We start from the raw sequence: 19627 nt of genomic DNA, 5'->3' as shown, positions 1-19627 counted from the left end.
TTTTCGTGTGGTGGTTCACCTAACAAGGCCAACGCGTTTCTGTTTCTCACCAGAGAGTGGCGCCAGAGATCCTGGACCTCACACACTGTACACTAACCTGCACCTTATGGCCAAAAGTATGCAGACACACACACATAACCAAAATCCCACTCACGCCCAGTCCTGCAAATCAACGTTTAGCCAAGTCGTACTAAAACAAAGTAAAGAAAATATGCATTTTGGGATTTCCATGTTTTCAAATGAGACACGAAGAAGAGAAAGGGAATGGTTAAAAAAAAACTTAAAGAAGAAGTAAGGAAGGTGAAGGACACTCAGGAAATAGGGGAAGAGAATTATCTACAATATTTATCTCTAATAAAAAAAACACTGTTCACATATCTGAAATTTGTAACAAGGCAAATTATTTGAGCAAATCCAATTAGTCGCTTTCCACCTCTGCCAATACCCGACACGATAATTCACACAAAAAGATCCGGAGTGCAGGAATATTCAAAGTGAATTCACGTTCTACATCAAGTCAATTTGAATGTTTAAATCCTGAAAACCTGGTTTGGGGCGGAAGGAAGGAACTTTGGTCCAAGTCTTGAAGTAGATATGACACTGTACATACATTTATTCTGAGAGAAAATCTACACGCGCATACTTTCTGTCTCACGCGCACACACACAGACGGACATTAACAGTAATTAGTGTGTGTGTTGAGCATGAATAAATTGTAGTTGGAAGGGGGGCTGTTAATGCAGTTAAGGACAAAGGGCTGTCAAACAAACTGATTCTGCTTGGCCGGGCCCACTCCCCCTACAGAGCGCATTCCAGACACGATACGCGAGGCCGACAGGGGATTAAGATGTGGAAATGAATTAGAACTTAAATGTGGACGAGCCCCCCGACGCCCCGGCCCGCCCAGCGAGGAAAAGAAGAAGAGCAGTCTGAGCTTTGCTCTTTAAAAGGCTGAGGCCCAGTTAACCCCAGGTTATCATTCCTAGATCACAATTTCAGCGTTGACGCCAAACTGTTTGGGGCGGCTTTTCAATATTTTTCCTGATGGAATGAACATGGATATAAAGAATTCTTTTTGTGTTCTTGAAGCCGAGAAAAGGGCGAGAACCACACTTCGCCCCGCCGAACCCGCCCGACACCCCGCTTGCCTGAGAGTAATTACATCACTGGGCATACAAATGGGCTAATTTCTTTTTTCAAAGCATCCATAGGACCATGACCCAATTTCCTGCGGCCAATCAAAAACTCGGGAGCAGAGGTCTCCTGAACCAATGGGGAACGCTCGGAGACGCCCACCCAGCATACATAATAATAAGGGGCAGGATGATAACATGGAGCAGTTGGGGGGAAACTTGCAAGCAGGCTGCAGCTTACTCACTTTGGAGATTAACTCTGCCTCTCTGATAAACCGCCACCATGGTCGACGCCTTCTGTGCCACTTGGAAACTGGTCGACAGTGAGAATTTTGATGACTATATGAAAGCACTCGGTGAGTAATAGTCCTTTTTCCCCTTATTTGTCATTTCAGAATGTTCTGTTTTGTTTAGCTTTTGCTCACAAATGCAATAAACCAAGGTGAAAGATTCCTCTGCATCAAGTCAGATCCTTTTTCTCTTGCATGCCTGCAACGAAGGAGAGGTTAACAATCTTATTTCACCCCTGTCCCCCCCCCCTTCCCCTTGCTCAGGCGTGGGCTTCGCCACCCGGCAGGTCGGTAACGTGACCAAGCCGACTGTCGTCATCAGCCAGGAGGGCGACAAGGTGGCGATCCGCACCCAGAGCACCTTCAAGAACACAGAGATCTCCTTCAAGCTGGGAGAGGAGTTCGACGAAGCCACCGCCGACGACAGGAACTGCAAGGTGAGTTGACGGAAAGAAAGAACAACAAAAAAATATTCAAAAGATGTAGTTTATTATTATTATTTATTATTTATTATTATTCAACTTACGGTAAAAAAAAACACTTCTCGTAGGAGAAACACCAGGAGTGTTTGATGGGGTTTTAAAAATATAATTTAATCTTAATCCTAAATCTTATTTCTTACCAGCGTTCCTTCCGAGTGTACAATATAGATAATAAGTTTAAAAGTTTTTTCTTCTTCCCCCAAATGCACCTCTGTCTCCTTGACACCTTGGAGTCGGGGCGTGTTTCTTTTGTTTCTATTTGTGGGTCCGGGACGAGAACTTAAAATCATTACACCTCTGGAAGTAGACCCGACGCTTGGCGGCACCTTTAGTTCGGCCAATGTTCCCACTCACCTGTTGCAAAAAACCAAAACGAAACGTCGTCTCCGTCTGTCTTTCAGTCCACGGTGACTCTGGATGGAGACAAGCTGGTCCACGTCCAGAAGTGGGACGGCAAGGAGACCAAGTTCGTCAGAGAAATCAAGGACGGCAAGTTGGTCATGGTAAGAGACTCAGACCACACACACACACACACACACACACACACACACACACACACACGATAGACACTTCTTATTCCCAGACTTTATCAACGTACATGACTTTAATGAAGTACATGAACTGACAAAGTGTTATTGTGCAGTCACTTGCTTTAAGAAAGATAAAGTCAAAATCACCATTTTTGCGCATCACTGGAATATTAGCACCAAGGAATACAAAGTTATTCAAGATGAGATAAGATAATATCCTTACAGAAAAATACAAAAAATGAACGGTGAGAGTGCAGGGGAATTGCAGGGAATTGAAACGTTAAAAAAAAAATGTTGTCAGGAGATATTATTCAGGGAATCTGTTGCGTGTGGAAACGTTTTGTGCAGGTAGTTTGTTTGGGATCCTCTTAAATAAATAGTTCACTATCCTCCTGATGCTCGGAACAATGCAGCAAAGAGTCTGTGTTTGATTTTGTCCCGATGCATGGGTGTGCCTTTTCACGGTCACACCGAAAACGTTTCTTCTTATTGCACAAAGTAAATGACCAACCAGTGACGAGCCGTGGACAGTTAAATATTCTCCTCTTGACTGCAGCACTGACCCATTAAAAAAACACAAAACAGCCAGCGTCCGCCTCCCTCCCATGGTAACTGTCGTCTCTCTCTCCCCCACCCTCGCAGAATTTGACCTTTGAAGACATCCACGCAGTGCGCACCTACGAGAAGGCATGAGTGCTCCGAGCGACCCGCCGGGAAACAAACCAGCCACGAAGAGTTGACGTTATAATTATTATTGACTGACTGAATGCTTCTCTTTGCACTTCTCCATCGGCCCCCCCCCCACACGTCTTCACGACCCACAGGCTGCACATTTTGTACGATTTGTTATTGGGGGTTTTCTTTTTTATATGACTACATTTCTGTCGTTGATGGATGGATCATCTCTGCAAAACCTGTGTGAAACATGAAATAAATTTGAGAAAGCGAGTGAATGTTGTGTCTCTCCAGTGATGTTTTGATAGTTCCACTGTTTGAAGACCTTGGTTTGACCCTCAGACACCTTTCTGCGGGGAAGGGGAACAGAAAGGACTCCGTTTGCATGAGGCCATGAAGTGTCATCGCATCATATGATAGAATACATGGCAATCAGTATTTTCCACCTCAGCTGCAAAACATGAAGCACCGTGAGAGAATTTTCCAGGGAGCAATTGCATCAACATGCCAGATGACGCCCTCAGAGTAAAGAATCTGTGTCTGGTTTCCCCTCCTGATGTTGGTTGATCTGATTTTAGGGCCTCAGTAGACTCTTTAATCCGAGCCACAAGCCGAACGCCTATTACCTCTTAGTGTTGTCTGACCATGCTGATAGTTCTGGTTTGAGATATTCATCCAGTCCTTCCAGGAACACTGTGTCCGAATTAGCCGCGTGCATAGCTCACCATCAACAGTTTTCAATGAAAGTACTTTCTACCAAAAGAGTAGTCCCTGTGAAATCTGTGGATAATGAGTGAGAAGGACACGGATTCTGTAAAGGCCAATGTGTTAAATGACGATATGACCACGAGATCCCTTGTAGTGACACATCCACAGAGAATTATCACCTGAATCTGCTTCTCCTGTGTCAGACAGACACAGTTAGAGGCTAGATGGTTGATACCAGTGGAGCATTAAGCACTTTTATTAAAAGTTACTCCACACAGGAGTCGGTAGAGACCAAAATCAGAGCTAAAAGAGTAGATGTTGGCCTTAAATCCACTGGTTGGACACAACCGCCGCTTCAGTGAGCAATGATGTTGCTTTGAGACTATTGGATATGTCAATGTTTTGCTCACCGCTTATGTTCATTGAGCCAACATGACAAAAAACAACAACTGTTATTGCAGGTAAACATGTCATTTGTTGAAGCTGTGAGCACAACAGATGAAGTAGATGGTCAGAGTTTGTGTTTTGTACATTTACACTGAATACTGACAAAAAAAAGTAAACCAATATCTTATTATTTCAAGCTGCAACTATTACCATATTCCTTATCTTTTTATTTGTCCAAAAATATCTCACTTTTTAATTTTATTACATTTAATACAATTAATTATATCACTTAAATAATTTACGAATCATTAGAATATTTTGTTGAATATTTTTTTTGACCAACTAATGGATTAATTTGATTATTCATTTAAGCTGTAGATTGGTGGTTGGTGTCTGGGGAACTAATGAACTAATGACACTACCATGCATTGTGGATCTAATTAGGTTTTCTTTTGTCCCATTGATCTCCAAGAAGTTAATCATGCAGTATTTTATTATTTTACTTGTTTGGGGTGGAGCTTATTTCAAACAATTTATATTTTGTTGGACAGTTAAATCAAAAATAACACACCGCCATTTATATTTAAAAAATCATTCACAATCATTTAGTGGTCAAATAAATATGGTGGGGTGAAAAGAAGCATTAACTGCAAATGCTCAAGTAAGTTTCAAGTCCTTCGAGGTTATATTAGAGTACAGCCCTTGAGTAGAAGTACGTTATTACATAGCACCACTGGTTTTCAGCTCCGCAGTGGTTCTACAGTGATTCTACAGTGGTTCCCTAGTGGTTCCACAGTGGTTCTACAGTGGTTCCCTAGTGGTTCTACAGTGGTTCCCTAGTGGTTCCCTAGTGGTTCTACAGTGGGTCGACAGTGGTTCCCTAGTGGTTCTACAGTGGGTCCACAGTGGTTCTACAGTTGTTCTACAGTGGTTGTACAGTGGTTTTAGAATGGTTCTACAGTGGTTCCCTAGTGGTTCTACAGTGGTTGTACAGTGGTTTTAGAGTGGCTCTACAGTGGTTCCACAGTGGTTGTACAGTGGTTCTGCAGTGGTTTTACAGTGGTTCTACAGTGGTTTTAGAGTGGTTGTACAGTGGTTCTGCAGTGGTTTTACAGTGGTTTTAGAGTGGTTGTACAGTGGTTTTAGAGTGGCTCTACAGTGGTTCCACAGTGGTTGTACAGTGGTTCTGCAGTGGTTTTACAGACTTCCAGTTTCCCCGAAGCTCCTCCCCCCAAACTCCCAAAAAGCACAGGGCGTCACGTGACCCGGTCTGCCGCTGCACTTCCTGTTTACTGCCCGGAAGCGTCGCCTTCTACCTTGACGATTGACCCGCAGCTGTAGTTGGTTTATTCTATGGAGGCTTCGTGTGATTCACCGCGCTGTCAGATTATAACTCACCGAACATGATGGTACAAGTTCTGCGGTTCGCGCTGCTGCTGTTGAGCAGCGGGGCTCCGCTCGCGGCGGCACCGACCGGAAGCAGCTACCTGCCGGACACAGGTGAGTGGAACCCCCGGTTGTTGTTCCCGCTCACGAGAACTCCGATTGGACGCTGTTGAACCGTGTGGTTGGTTGGTTGGTTGGCTGCTAAAATTCGATGTATTTTCGTAAATGTGTAGCAGGCAGCTGAATGTCTCACAGGCCGAATTCACCCTAAGACTCAGTGGGTTTATGTTCGCCATTAAAAGTTTTGCAAAATCTTCATCCCATTTCTTTAATGCTAAAAAACCGTTGATTTGACAGATTTTTGAATGGAGTCTTGTCAGACTTAATGGGATGGGTTCTAATGATGGTTTTATGGATTTATAAAGGCCCATTACTTTAAATTGTGATGTAAGTTTGGATTTTTATTTTAATAATTTTGCATAAAATAAGACAAACAATATTTAATGCTAGTTTTGTGTCTCAAAAAGGAAAGAAATTATGTTTTATTTTTTTTATTTTTACTTTTCACAAATGTATTTTTATTATATACATTACATCAATTTCCACAGACGCATAGCGAGTTACAATCACCGTGGCAGGCAGCACTAAGGGCCTTGCCTGAGGGCCCCGTACTGGGATGGCCTGGAATCGAACCCCAACCTCTTGTACCAAAGACAGCGGTGTATCCCACTAACCCTGCGTTCCATTATACCTCGGAACTCAGAGTTCGGAACCCGGATGTCGGGGTGGTGATATCTTTCCGACCTATCCGGTTGGAATTCCGACTCGGAGGTCGTACTTCAGAGTTCCGAGTTTTATACCAGGAACGATAAATAATGGAACTCAGCATAAACTATACCAGCTTATCACACATCCGTCTCTGTTCACGCTTTCTCCAAACCCCCTCATAATTCCTTAATGGTTCCCGGTCCGTCTGCGCAGGCCGGTTCTGGCACATCACTGACCTCCACCTGGACCCCACCTACCGCCTGGGCCCGGACCCAACCAAGGTTTGCTTCTCCTCCAAAGGAGCCGCCGCCGCCGCCGCCGGCGTGTTCGGAGACTTCCTGTGCGACTCCCCCTACCGCCTCATCCAGTCGGCCCTCGCCCACATGGCGCCGCTCACGCGGCCGCAGGACTTCATCGTATGGACCGGGTCAGTACGCTTAATGGAGGGCAGATGGATCTCATGTTGTTTTTTCTTTACTTCTTCTTCTACTTCAGCTCAGGTGGATGAGCTCGGTTCACATCCACTCACACTTTTGCTGTGACTCTGTCACACTTCCTCTGAAACTCCTCTTAGTACGAGGTGGTGATGTTCATGATGGAGTTCAGGGTTTCGATTGTAACAGTAGTTCTTGTAATAAACGTAGCACAGTGTGTGTTTGTCAGAAAGAAGAAGTGTCGCTTCCTCCTGTTGTGGTTGTCCCTCGCCGGCTGTGAAAACCCACAATTTCACATCACGTCCCCAGTGATTTCTGGTCTGAGCTCATTAATGACGCGTCCGCAAAAACGGAATCTGATCCTAACGCGTACAAAAATGCACACACTTCAGAACGCAGTGGGATATAGGCTGCAAATAATGATTTATTTTCATTATCGATTAATCGGTCGTTTATTTTCTCGATTAATCGATTAGTTCTTTGGTCCATGAAGTGTTGAAAAATGTCGATCGTGTTTCCCAAAACCACAAGATGATGTTTGGTTTTGTCCACACACCAAAGATATTCAGTTTACTGTCAAGGATGAGCAAAGAAACCAGAACATATTCACATTTAAGTGAATTTTTTTTCATTAAAAGTACTTGAACGGATTAATCGATTGTCAGAATAGTTGGAGATTAAGTTAGTCGATTAATAATTGATTAACTGTTGCAGCTCTCATCTGTTCTCTGCATGTTACCATTATTAGTAGAGCCCGACCGATACATAGGTATCAGTGCTTATGTTTTTGTTTTTTTTTACATATTTATGTAAAATAAATTATGTTTATTGTCTTAATTCAAGTTCTATATATTTGGTTGTATTTGTTTTTTGTTTTTTTATCTATCGTTATTTATGATAAAGTTTATTCTCAAACTAAAATATCATGCATCAATTACATTTCTTTGTCGTAAAGGTTTGATAACCACATCTCAGGAATCATTGACCGATTAATATATATATATATATATATATATATATCGGAAATCTTGTACTCCCTAATATCAATATTGACATCGGCCCCCAAAAATCTATATCGAACGGCCTGTAATTTATTAGCGATGGGGGGATCATGATTGACAGTTCATGATCATATTTAAAGTTCAATAAATAAAAGTCTGACGCATTAAGAGCCTTGAGGGACGAGTCGACTTTATCCCCTCACCATGAAAAGTAGCTTTAAAGAAAGCGATCTGCGTTCTCCGAGGCAAGTGGAAACTAATGCTCGCGTCACCGTGACAACGACACAGGACCAACTGTAGGCGAAGTAGTCGTATGCGTCAGTCACAGGCTCTCCTATTAATCTGCCGCTAATCAGCTAAGCCAGGAATTCATAGTCTTAAATAATAATACGTATTTTAATGCTCGAGGAGGGCAACGACTTGCCGCTTGCAAAGCTTGAAAAGAACTCCCAGGGGCTGCGGGATTAAAGTCCCTGGGCTTTTAATCTATTGTTACTGGGTTTTTACAGCACGTAAAGTTTGCCTTGTCTCTTACAAGTGGATATTCCATTGTCCTTGTGTCTGCAATATTGTACAGTTGAGAAGAAATGTGTTTGAAAAACGTCTGTGATTTGATGCAGGGAGGGATTTTGTAATATTAGGAAATCTGGGTTTTCTTTTTAACTTGATTTCTACTTGGGGGGGCCGGAGCGGTAGAGAGACGAATTTGTTCAATCTGCCATCCTCATACTTAATTAATAACTCTGTTTTATTTCAACCCTGGATCTTATTTTAATTCTTTTGGTCGTCATTTCTATCAGAAATTCCCCGTAATCTGGGAACACAGTTTGCGTTGCTATAAGAAAATCTGGGGAGAGGAAACCTAAGTAGACAGACATAGCTGTAGTACATAATCTTGACTACATTATTTCAGGAAAATACCGAAAAGTAAGTGCACTGGAAATGTTGATTGACAGACTGATCGACATTTTAAATGGATAATTTGAGAAAAATATTTTTTTATTTTCTCTCCAAATTTTCCTCCAGAGTAAGTTTTGCTAACGTGGGACTTTGTGTTCAAACTTTTCCGACTGATTGTGTTTGTTGCCCCATCGTAACACTTTTCTATCAGTATTGCTGCATTACCAGATTTTACTCTTTTTCTTTTTTTAAGTTCATAAGATAAGACCCGAGTTGTCCTTTAACAAAAAACAGGAAGTCACGGATTCAAACGAAGTCAGCAGCAGGAAAACCCAGAGAACAGCTGCACACTTATCACTGCAATTCACACACAGGATTGTCGAAGGCCGAGGACGTTAAAGTAAACTCGTGCATCATCCTCCCTCTCCCTCTCTCTCACACAGGGACAGTCCGCCTCATGTGCCTGCAGGCGAGCTCTCCACGGACACGGTGATCCAGGTGATCGGTAACATGACCCAGACCATCAGGCTCCACTTCCCCAGCCTGACGGTGTATCCCGCTCTGGGGAACCATGACTACTGGCCTCAGGTAACGTGGTAGCATCTCAAAACTTTGCTCAGGCGGGAAGAAAAGGACGCGCGGTGACGACGAGTTGCGTCCAAATGAAATCTTACTCTTACGAACTGCCAGTATTAGCAACCTGATGATGTCTAGTTCTGTAAATGTTGAAATGATTGGATTCTAAACCAAGTTAAAGTAATTCTAGGGATTTATTTTGTTATAACTTCCATCATATGTGAGACTAGTGACCTTGTAGCACGCTGCTATATATCAATTGCTGTTTACGTCCTTGTTCGTAGGACCAGATGCCGACCTCCACCAACGCCGTCTACAAGGCCGCTGCCCAGCTGTGGAAGCCGTGGCTGCACAAAGAAGCTCTGCTCACTCTCTCACAAGGTCACAACAACCTCCAAACCTATACAACATCTTTTAAATATGCAAAATTCATTATTTATTGTTTTCAGTTAAGAGCCCAGCTTTTGTTTTTCTCGAGTTCTATATATCTGGTTGTATTTGTGTATTTATAGTATAGTTTATGGTTAAAACTAAAATGTGAAGCCTCAATTATATTTCTTTGTCATCAAGGTTTGATAACGACATCTTAGGAATCATTGAGAGATAAAAAATGAATAATATTAATAATAAAACATTGGATTTAAAGAGCGCTTTTCAAGATACTCAAAGCGCTAATAAAGCGCTATATACATAAAAATATAGACATATACACACATTATATCTATATATATTTCTGATAGAACAGCAGCCGGTATATATATATATATGTATGGCTGCTGTTCGGAAATCTTGTATTGCCTAATATCGATATTGGCATCACCCCAATTGTTCTCGCTCCTACAGGTGGTTTCTACTCCCAGCTGGTGAAGCCCGGTTTGCGGGTGGTCAGTCTCAACACGATCCTTTACTACGGACCGAATAAAGTCAGCAGCAACATGACGGACCCTGCTGGACAGTTCGAGTGGCTGGAGAACACTCTGGAGAAAGCTGCCCAGAGCCTGGAGAAGGTCTCAACGCGTTCAGCGCGTCTTCATATGTTGAACCCTGAGCTCTGACCATACCATACTTGGTCAAAACTGTGTCTGTGGAAAACACTAGTGGTGCTCTCGTTCACACTGCAGGTGTACGTCATCGCCCACGTTCCGATCGGTTACCTGCCCTTTGCCAGAAACACCACCGCCGTGACGGAGAGCCACAACGAGAGGCTGGTGTCGATCTTCAGGAAGCACAGTCACGTCGTCGCGGGACATTTCTATGGCCACACCCACCGTGACAGCATCATGGTGCTGTTGGACCAGAAGGGTAATAAACATGTGATTTTTTTCTGTATTATATTCTATATTGAAGTGCTCTTTTTTTCCCCCCACTCACCCCTGATACACTCGCAAGGGGGCAAATATGTTATATGGGAATGAAAACTTGTCATATTGTATTTTTCTCTGAAAAATAAAAACTTGTTAAACTAGGTTTTCCCATATAAGTAGTCCGTTAAGTGCACATTGGTTCGATTTGGCAGAATTCAATTAACTGCAGTGAGTATAGAATCATCCAGTCTGCAAGGAATTATTAAAAAAGACACATAGACTTTTTAAAAATAGGCCAATGGAGTCGGATCCCAGACAACTAGTGTCCAACTGAATTATTATGTGTTTGTTCCGTAGGGAAACCACTGAATTCCCTCTTTGTGTCTCCGGCTCTGACACCGATCAAACACGTTCTGGAGCCATACTCCAACAACCCGGCGTTCCGCATGTACCTGTACAACGCCAAGGACTACGCCATGCTGGTAAGAAACCCTGCGCTTGCACAACATAAGACTCCGGACGCTTTTTGCAAATCGACCCATGTTTGGTCCACAGTGTGCAGTTTCAACCACAAGGATGAACGTGTATGGACGTCCATTATTTGGACGCCTTATTCCAAATCCATGAGCATTAAAATGCTGCTATAACAGCCTCTGTCCGAACTATATAAAAGCATCCCAGACTAACCCATCTCCCACGTTTTAAACCTTCAAATCATCCCATAAAACACGAAGCGGAGGTTGTAACCATCAGATCATTTACTGCTCACGTTATCTGCCAAACTAGAATCTGTGTCTGAGACGTTTGTCCGATCTGGAGCTTCACAGCTGCTATGGACTGTGTCAAAGGGACCGACGAGACCTAAGGAGGCGTCTAGGCTTTTAACTCGACAAATGAAAGCGTCAAAGGTTTGAAAACAAGTTACAGGAGGGGAGATGAGGACTGCTCGGGTTAGCGGAGCATATGGACACATCAGACTAGAAATGTCCCTGCGCTCAAACGTCCACTCTCAACTTTTTTTTTTTATCTCAGGAAGGATCAAAGTCCTTTCTGATGATTAATCGCGGTGTCAGTCAGCGCACAAAAACGGTTTCTGCCTTTCAAAAAGACTTTCTTCTTTCCCCTACTCCCCCGTCTGGCGCCTTTCTCTCGCTCTGAAGGATATCTGGCAGTACTATTTGAACTTGACGGAAGCCAACGAGAGACAAAGGTCCGACTGGAGGCTGGAATACATCATGACCGAAGCCTTTGGACTGGCCGACCTGCGGCCGAGCAGCCTGCTGCGGCTGGGCCTGAGCTTCAGGCTGCCGCAGACCGGGGCCTTCGACGTGTACTTCAGGAACTACATGGTGAGGTACAGCAGCAGCATCACCTGTGAGGGAGACTGCCGGCTCAGTCAGGTGTGCGCCGTGCTCCACCTGGACCGGGCGTCCTACTCCAAATGTGTCGCCAAGGGACAACGGTAGCGTCAAGGTGGATTTTAAAAATGAGAGATGCGACAGTTCATCGATAAATCAATTCGTATTGGGCTACTAAATAAAATCGCCAGCTCTTTTTGATAATCAAAGTAGTTTTTTATGGGGGAAAAAGTCCAAATTCTCTGATTTGAGCTTTTTAAATGTGAATATGTTCTGGTTTCTCTGCTCCTCTGTGACAGTAAACTGAATATCTTTTTATGTGTGGACAAAACAAAACGTCATCTCCGAGTTTTGGAAAACAAAATCAACATTTTATGACATTTTATGGACCAAGCAACTAAAATCATCGTTAGTTGCAGCCCTCAATCAAAATGAAGGACACGCAGGTGACCTCTGCTACATATATACTCTATATATTTCAAAAATTTAGATATTTTGATTATATATATATATATATGTGTGTATAACACAGTGTCCTATTTTGGAAGAATTCTACTGTGAATGTAGATTAAATCAAAGGATTCTACAGGGATTTATCATATTCATATATATTTTGTACTCGCTGTTTCTGCTGCTTTACTATGGGGGGCTGAGCAACGAAATAAACCATTTAAGAACCATCAGGGAATATTCTATAATCCAAGATATTACTTGCAGTAAAACGGTGAAGGTCGAGAATACATCTATCATAGAAATCTGGATGATATCGACGCGGAGCCGCAGCTTTTCCTCTGTCCTCTGACTCGTCTGCCTGAGTTTTGCGCGGTGCAGAGAGACATTCATAGAACAACAGTGAGGTGGACTATTAATGTGATATCTGCTCCACACAATGAGCTTGAAGCCTTTGCCCCCGAATCTCTTTCACCTCTTGAACGAACGCATTAGACCTTAATCTGTGCACCGATCCAATCGCTCCCAGATGTCCACCGTCACTCGACACGAGGAGGATTTAAATCATCACATCCGTCCGTCACCCATTTGTTTTCAAGATCAGGAGTTGGAGCTGGTTATCATCTGATGGGTTATTAATATTGATACAGTCCTCCTGCCTGCATCACCAACTGGACTCTCAAGCGTGAGATCTTTGTACAGTAAAGTAACTTCAACGTGTTGAACGTGGAAATTCGTGGCAATTTTTTGCATCGCTAATGAAATTACAATCATGTGGCATATCACAGAGAATATTGGTTTTAAATGTTGCTGTTTATATTTCTACTGAATAAAGAACCTTGTCTTTACGTCACGAGACCCCGCGTTGCCTTTGTGTGTCACAGATTTGATGAAATGGGAGAAACTTAATTTCAGAGTTGCTGAGTTGAAAGCAACAAAAAAATGCAGGGTTAGTTTTTTGTTCCGCAGGACGGTTGGAGGAACTGCGACTAACCTCATGTGACCCTCTCACTTCAGTTTCAGCCCCCTCCCCACCAGTGCCCCCTCTGAACTTATTCTTCTCTTGTCCAAACTTTTCCAGAACCCCCCCCCCCTCCTTCTCGTTTCTCAGCCACCGTCCCAAACATTCGCCTCCCTCCTCTCCCACCTCCCCAACTCTTTTGTCCCGTCGCCTCCATCCTCGAATGTTCTTCTCTCCTCTCTTGAAGCCTCACCGGCCGCTTTTCATGGAAAAAAGAAAAAGAAAAATGCTTTGACTCCGATCACCAAAAGTTTGGCTGCGACGGAAAGTAGCCACACATTAGCCAAATTATATTGAGGCAACGATACACACCCGTGGAACAAATCTCTTCCCAACTCGGGGTAGCCGAGAAGTTGCAAAGTAAAAATTAGATGGCCAATAAGAAAATATCTTTTCATCTTGTTTCTCATCTTCACTGCCTGTATCGTGATTTACTGAGTCATTGTATCTCTTTAGAGGCCTAACGGTTGTTCAAACAAACCAAACACGGAGGGAGGAGGAAACAGAGAAAAAGTTGTGCTAAATAATAATTGTTCATCCGACCAGACATAAAATAAATTGACTTCCGTGTGTCATGAAAAGATTTTATACTCTTTTAGAAATCTATCTGGATTCCCAAAAAGCCAAGTGATTTATTTATTTTTTGGACACAGAAAGTTCAGATGTGTGTGTGTGTGTGTGTGTGTGTGTGTGTGTGTGTGTGTGTGTGTGTGTGTGTGTGTGTGTGTGTGTGTGTGTGTGTGTGTGTGTGTGTGTGTGTGTGTGTGTGTGTGTGCCCCCCCCTCCCTGCCATTATTATTCCCGGCCTCCCCTCTACTCTGGGCCTGACAGGACGTTGCCACGGAGACAGAGTCGGTGGCGAGCATGGCGATGGAGAGGACTTGGATCGCCACGGTAACGGCAGTAGAGCCCCCAGTCCTCCTAAATCCGTCTCCGCGTGCTCGCTGTTATTGCGCTGCCGGTCAGAGACGGAGACAAACACTGTGCGTGCGTGCGTGCGATAGAGAGAGACGCCTTTGGAAGGCAGTTGATTGAGAATATACAGAAACTGTGCAAAAAATTCAGATCAGGACTCCTCCTCCTTCTTCTTCTTCTTCTTCTTCTCTCTGAACATACTGTGGTGACTCTGTGATTCTGGCCGTTTGTCTGGGGTCGTTCTCCTGCTGCAGAAGTAATCTGGGATGGAGCACAGGCCAGCGTGTACAGTACAGTACAGTACAGTACAGTACGATGGATCTCGATCCAAACGTCTGAAATGCCTTAAAACCTTTGCATTCAACATTTCATTGACTATTATTTTGAGTTCAACAAAGGCTCCACGAGGAATTGGCCGAAAAGCGTTTATTAACAGTATTACAAACTGGTGTACGATAGAGACGGTCGGTCTTCTGACGCTCCGACGGACCCACATGTTCAGGGGTTGTTGTTTTTTTTGGCATATTCGTTTTTTTGCTTTTGTTTCCAGTCGGCCGGCCGTCTGACTGTCTGACCGTCTGACTGGCGGTGGTGCCTCTCCACCGGTTAATCTGGGGGATTACTGTCAGGACAGTATAGCCATCCAACTACTACTAGCAGCCTCTCCTGGGGAGCAGGAATGTGTGGTGGGGTTCAGATCGCCGTCTACCCTCCAGCCTTCCAGCTCAAGGAACCCCTTCGAAAAAAACACTTAAAGTTATAGTACGCGTAAAATAAAATGTCTTTTTTAAGTGCTATCTAGTTTTATGAGTATGCCTTTTTATAATGTGGTGAAGAGATTTAGAGTTTAACCTCTATTTAGTATGATCGCTTATAAATACAACCATCATGGTAAAGAGCCAGTGAGTACAGTGGAGTTTGGGAAAGGCGCTCAAATTCCAGTTTACAGTAAAATATAACCATTTGATGATATCGCTGCGTTCAGCCTGGGTGTAACAAAGTCATGAAGACGCATCCTCATGCACGGTCTGACCGCAGGTCACCTTCTCCCCCCTCGGCTGATCCTCCTGCGATAAAAACACAGACCTCGACGTCTGGATTTGGAAGGTGATTAGTAGCGTTTGTTGCTGACTCGTCAGTATACTCACTGTAGGTCTGCGGGATCTTTTCAATGGCAATATGAGTTTGACTTCATGTTCACGTGAAGATATCGGGACTTGCATCTGAGGGCTTACTGCTTTACATTGTGACTATATTGAATATTTCAATCGGTAATCAAACACCTGATCTGAGTAAGTCTGTACTCTTTCTCGTTCAGTTTGTTTGTCTTATTCGTAACATCTTTAATTTTTTTGCTTTTTTTTTACGGTTAATCAACAAATACACAATAACAAGACAAATATACAACAAAAACAAAAAGTGAGATGACATAAAATGACCACAAATACACGGAAAAAATAAAAATATGATAATGATAATAATTCGCAAAATCATATATCCCATAAGTAAAGTAAATCATGTTACAGGAGAATATAATGTCACATGTTTATCCACTTTGGAACCAAACCAGAGAAGAAGAAATGTTTTTTTATATATTGAATCCATTAAATCCACCTCATTCGTAACATCTAAAGAAAAGAAACGCACAATAATTAATATTTAAGTTTCACCCTGATCCGGGTTTTCATGTCTCCTCCTGAAAGCGCTTTGCAACCTGTTTTTGAAACACGCTATCAAAAAAGCAAAGTTAACTTCCAGTCACATCCTGAGCTTAGATGCAATATTTAAAAAAAAAAATTCCCACAAAAAGAGAAAACGCCCATCTACACAATGCTGTTGTTCAGAGCAGCCAAACATAAAGCTCCTTTCATACTGTGCCTCTGCTCTCCGCTGTGATATTCTCTCACACCCAAGTGTCACACACTCTATAATGGAGAGGGGGGGGGATGGGGGGGGGTGTCTCTTTAGTCTCATGCTTCAGTAGTAATGTGTCAGTGGGCATGAATGGGCTCCTTCATCAGCGATGGAGACGGCAACGAGCAATCTGAGGTGTGTGTGTGTGTGTGTGTGTGTGTGTGTGTGTGTGTGTGTGTGTGTGTGTGTGTGTGTGTGTGTGTGTGTGTGTGTGTGTGTGTGTGTGTGTGTGTGTGTGTGTGTGTGTGTGTGTGTGTGTGTGTGTGCACACTAGTGGGGGGTCCAGTCTCAGATTGGACTTTGCTCTAAACCTCTTGCAGCCCCAGATCGCTCCTTTTTTTTTTTACTATGGGCCCACCATAGGCTGTTCCTCGAGGGCCAATCGGACGCGGCGGATCACATTACATCACTTTGGGATGCTGGACGCTGTTCCAAGTCGGACCAGCATCCAACATCCAACAGCCCCTCCCCCTGGACTGAAAACAATAAATAAATAATAGTTGCAGGACAATTAGAAGAAGTTTAAAAAGTTAAATTCAGAACATCTATGAGTTATTGACTGGTTGTGACGCTCAAACTTGATATATAGATTCCAACTCTATTTGTTGGTCTACGTAAAAAAAGAATAATGCTTTAAATTGAAAGAAGACATTAGTTTGGTTTAAAAATGATCTACCAAAAATTTGTATCATTGATGTGTCATTTCTGGTGATTAATTGATTAGGAATAAGTCCATTTTTTTCCTGGTTTCAGCTTCTCTAATGCAACGGGTTATTCTTTAAACTCATTCCAGTACATAAAAAAAGTGTTTGTTTTTTTTACAGAATCAACATTTATTGGATGATTTTTTTTTTTGGTGTGAAAACACATGTTGGTTAGATTTCTGAGATTTTGAGACCAACGTCCAGTTGACCAACACCATTCATAATGAAAATAATCATCAGTTGCTGCAGACGAACCCGACAACACAACTGTTTGTAGCAAACAGGATTTTTTTTAAGTGACATTCTTGGTCCCCTGAGGATCAGGGATGAAAAGTTCTCTGTCGCTACAACGGAAATCTGTCAACTAGAACGTCCCATCCATTATAAGACTTCTGAGGTCAAAGTCATATTGCGGAACGTCAAACTGAACAAACAGAGAAGTTCAGCACCGCTCTGGAGAAAGCGAATACGGTAATGGCTCTGATAAGATAGCGCTGGTGCAGAAAACTGCGCGTTTATTCATTACAACCAACAGATATTCATTTCTAATGAAGCGCAATTATGGTATTTTACAGATCGTTGGCCGTGATCATGTCACCGTGCACGTTCACGCTCCCAGGGAGATCAACAATCTCCGTTTCCGACACCTCTCCCGTGATCTTTCTTGTGAATCTAAAAGTTTTCTGAACACAAACTGATGTTTGCTGAATCAACCCTAACCCCTTTAACGATGCCATGACCTTTCCATATTCTATATGTTTTATCCTTGAGCATAGCTAAATCATGTGTCATTGCCTTGGGCAAATTTCCCCCGCATGTCGGAACACCACCATATCCATGCGGGGGATTATAAATATTTTTGCAGGTTTTTTGAGTTCCTGCCGGGACAAAACTTCCAGGTTTTAAAAAGAAATCAACAGGTATGAAAGTCAAATGAAGAACGGGATTCCACAAAGACCTGAAGAGGCAAACGTCGAAGATCCACCACTCACGTCCCAACCCGCTCTGGAGCCGGACAACTGCTTTCCATGGAGGTGAAAACTGGTTGTGTACTGTGTGTGTGTGTGTGTGTGTGTGTGTGTGTGTGTGTGTGTGTGTGTGTGTGTGTGTGTGTGTGTGTGTGTGTGTGTGTGTGTGTGTGTGTGTGTGTGTGTGTGTGTGTGTGTGTGTGTGTGTGTGTGTACTGTGTGTGTGTACTGTGTGTGTGTACTGTGTGTGTGTACTGTGTGTGTGTGTGTGTGATCTTTTAATACCAGTGAGCTGGAACGAGGCCAGCGATCGACGTCCCAGCCGCACCGAGTCGAGTCTCCGCTTCCAATTAAAAATGTCGCCCGCCGTAACGGGGGTGTTGCAACGTTTCCCACCGGAGTAGAAGCCATTGTGCGCGAACACAAAGCTCTCGATTGTGGCCGCCACGAATCTGTGAACGGGGCCACGACGGACGGTGGCCACCCGAGTGTCTCATTATGGACGAGTGTCGTGGAATTTTGTCTTTGTTGATTGAAAACAATGATGGAGACGATGAAACATTTTTTTTTCAAAATGACTGAATCATACCGGGATTATTTCCCGCCTTTGTCGTCATCATCATCGTTGTCGTCGTCTGGATGTCGCCGGATGTTCTGAGCTCCCGGGCAACAATCTGCAGACATTTGACCTTGGAGAAATATTAGTTTGACATTGAAAATCTTTTATTTAATGTCTCTTGTCCGGCGTTTTCTGCCGCAGTGACATCACCGTCTGCAGCTTTGGGCTAAACTACTTTCTGTGTTGTTGAATCACTTAAAATGTTCAGCGGCCTGCTGCCGTCTCCCACGGTTACCCTTTGGCTTTTTTGTGCGTATTACACAATCACAATATACTGTGTTCGTATAGTGAGCCTGAACTCTGGTCGGAGTTCTCACAGAACCTGTTTCCAGTCTCTGTGCTTCCATGTCGAAAGTCTGAAGTGTCACCGGACAAAGTATTTCTGTAACCAAACGTGCTGAACTCCTTTTCTTTCTTCTTTTAATCCTCCTTCATCCCTGTAACTCTTCTCCAAACAGACCTGCCATATTGCACAGACGGGCCACAAGCAGTAATTCTCCGAGGGGGGAACCCGAGAGGTTAATCTGACTGTTAACTCTTAATCTCTCTGCAATCCATCCCATCCGTCGCTCCATCAATCCATCCATCCATCCATCCATCCCATCCGTCGCTCCATCCATCCATCCATCCATCCATCCATCCATCCATCCATCCCATCCGTCGCTCCATCCATCCATCCATCCATCCATCCGTCGCCCCCTCACCCACCGCCGCCCGATGTCGGCTCTGTTTTCAGGGTCAGTGGGTTTGGCCCCACGAGAGGTCAGTACAGGAGGAGAGGGGTGAGAGGGGTGTGGCATGTCGACCAGTGTCTTTGATCCCTATGGGGGGGGGGGGGGGGGGTCACAACCCTTTTTATTCCACCTGATCAACATTGTTCTGACCTTGTGGTCCGACCGAGCCCCCAGTGGAGCAACAACTGAGTCTGGGGGCTCAGTGGAGGAACACGGAGGTGAAAAAAAAATCACACACACACACACACACTCAAATCCCAAATTTCCCCCAAAGTGTTCATAATTGTAAGTTATTCAATCCAGTGCCACAGTGTCAACACAACTTGATCGAATTAAAATGTGGACCAGAGACTTTTATTTTTTTAAACTG

General features: G+C 43.5%; 2 protein-coding genes across 2 annotated transcripts; both read left to right on the top strand.

Annotated features, from left to right (window-relative positions):
• Positions 1-1326: 1326 nt before the first annotated feature.
• On the top strand, positions 1327-3388 carry LOC118290705 (fatty acid-binding protein, brain). Its single transcript, XM_035618524.2, has 4 exons — positions 1327-1489; positions 1688-1860; positions 2307-2408; positions 3078-3388. The coding sequence occupies exons 1-4, from the start codon at positions 1417-1419 to the stop codon at positions 3126-3128; spliced, it is 399 nt and encodes a 132-aa protein (XP_035474417.1). The 5' UTR covers positions 1327-1416; the 3' UTR covers positions 3129-3388.
• Positions 3389-5477: 2089 nt separating this feature from the next.
• smpdl3a (sphingomyelin phosphodiesterase acid like 3A) lies at positions 5478-13230 on the top strand. The gene is made up of 8 exons (XM_035618082.2): positions 5478-5705; positions 6573-6786; positions 9138-9282; positions 9555-9651; positions 10114-10277; positions 10392-10572; positions 10932-11056; positions 11735-13230. Exons 1-8 carry the CDS (start codon positions 5609-5611, stop codon positions 12038-12040), a joined length of 1329 nt encoding a protein of 442 aa, XP_035473975.1. The 5' UTR covers positions 5478-5608; the 3' UTR covers positions 12041-13230.
• Positions 13231-19627: the final 6397 nt, after the last annotated feature.

The sequence above is a fragment of the Scophthalmus maximus genome, chromosome 18, assembly GCF_022379125.1.
Source record: "Scophthalmus maximus strain ysfricsl-2021 chromosome 18, ASM2237912v1, whole genome shotgun sequence".
Classification (NCBI taxonomy): Eukaryota; Metazoa; Chordata; class Actinopteri; order Pleuronectiformes; family Scophthalmidae; genus Scophthalmus; species Scophthalmus maximus.
The sequence above is the reverse complement of the archived record's forward strand: the minus strand, read 5'-3'. Positions and strand labels throughout refer to the sequence as shown.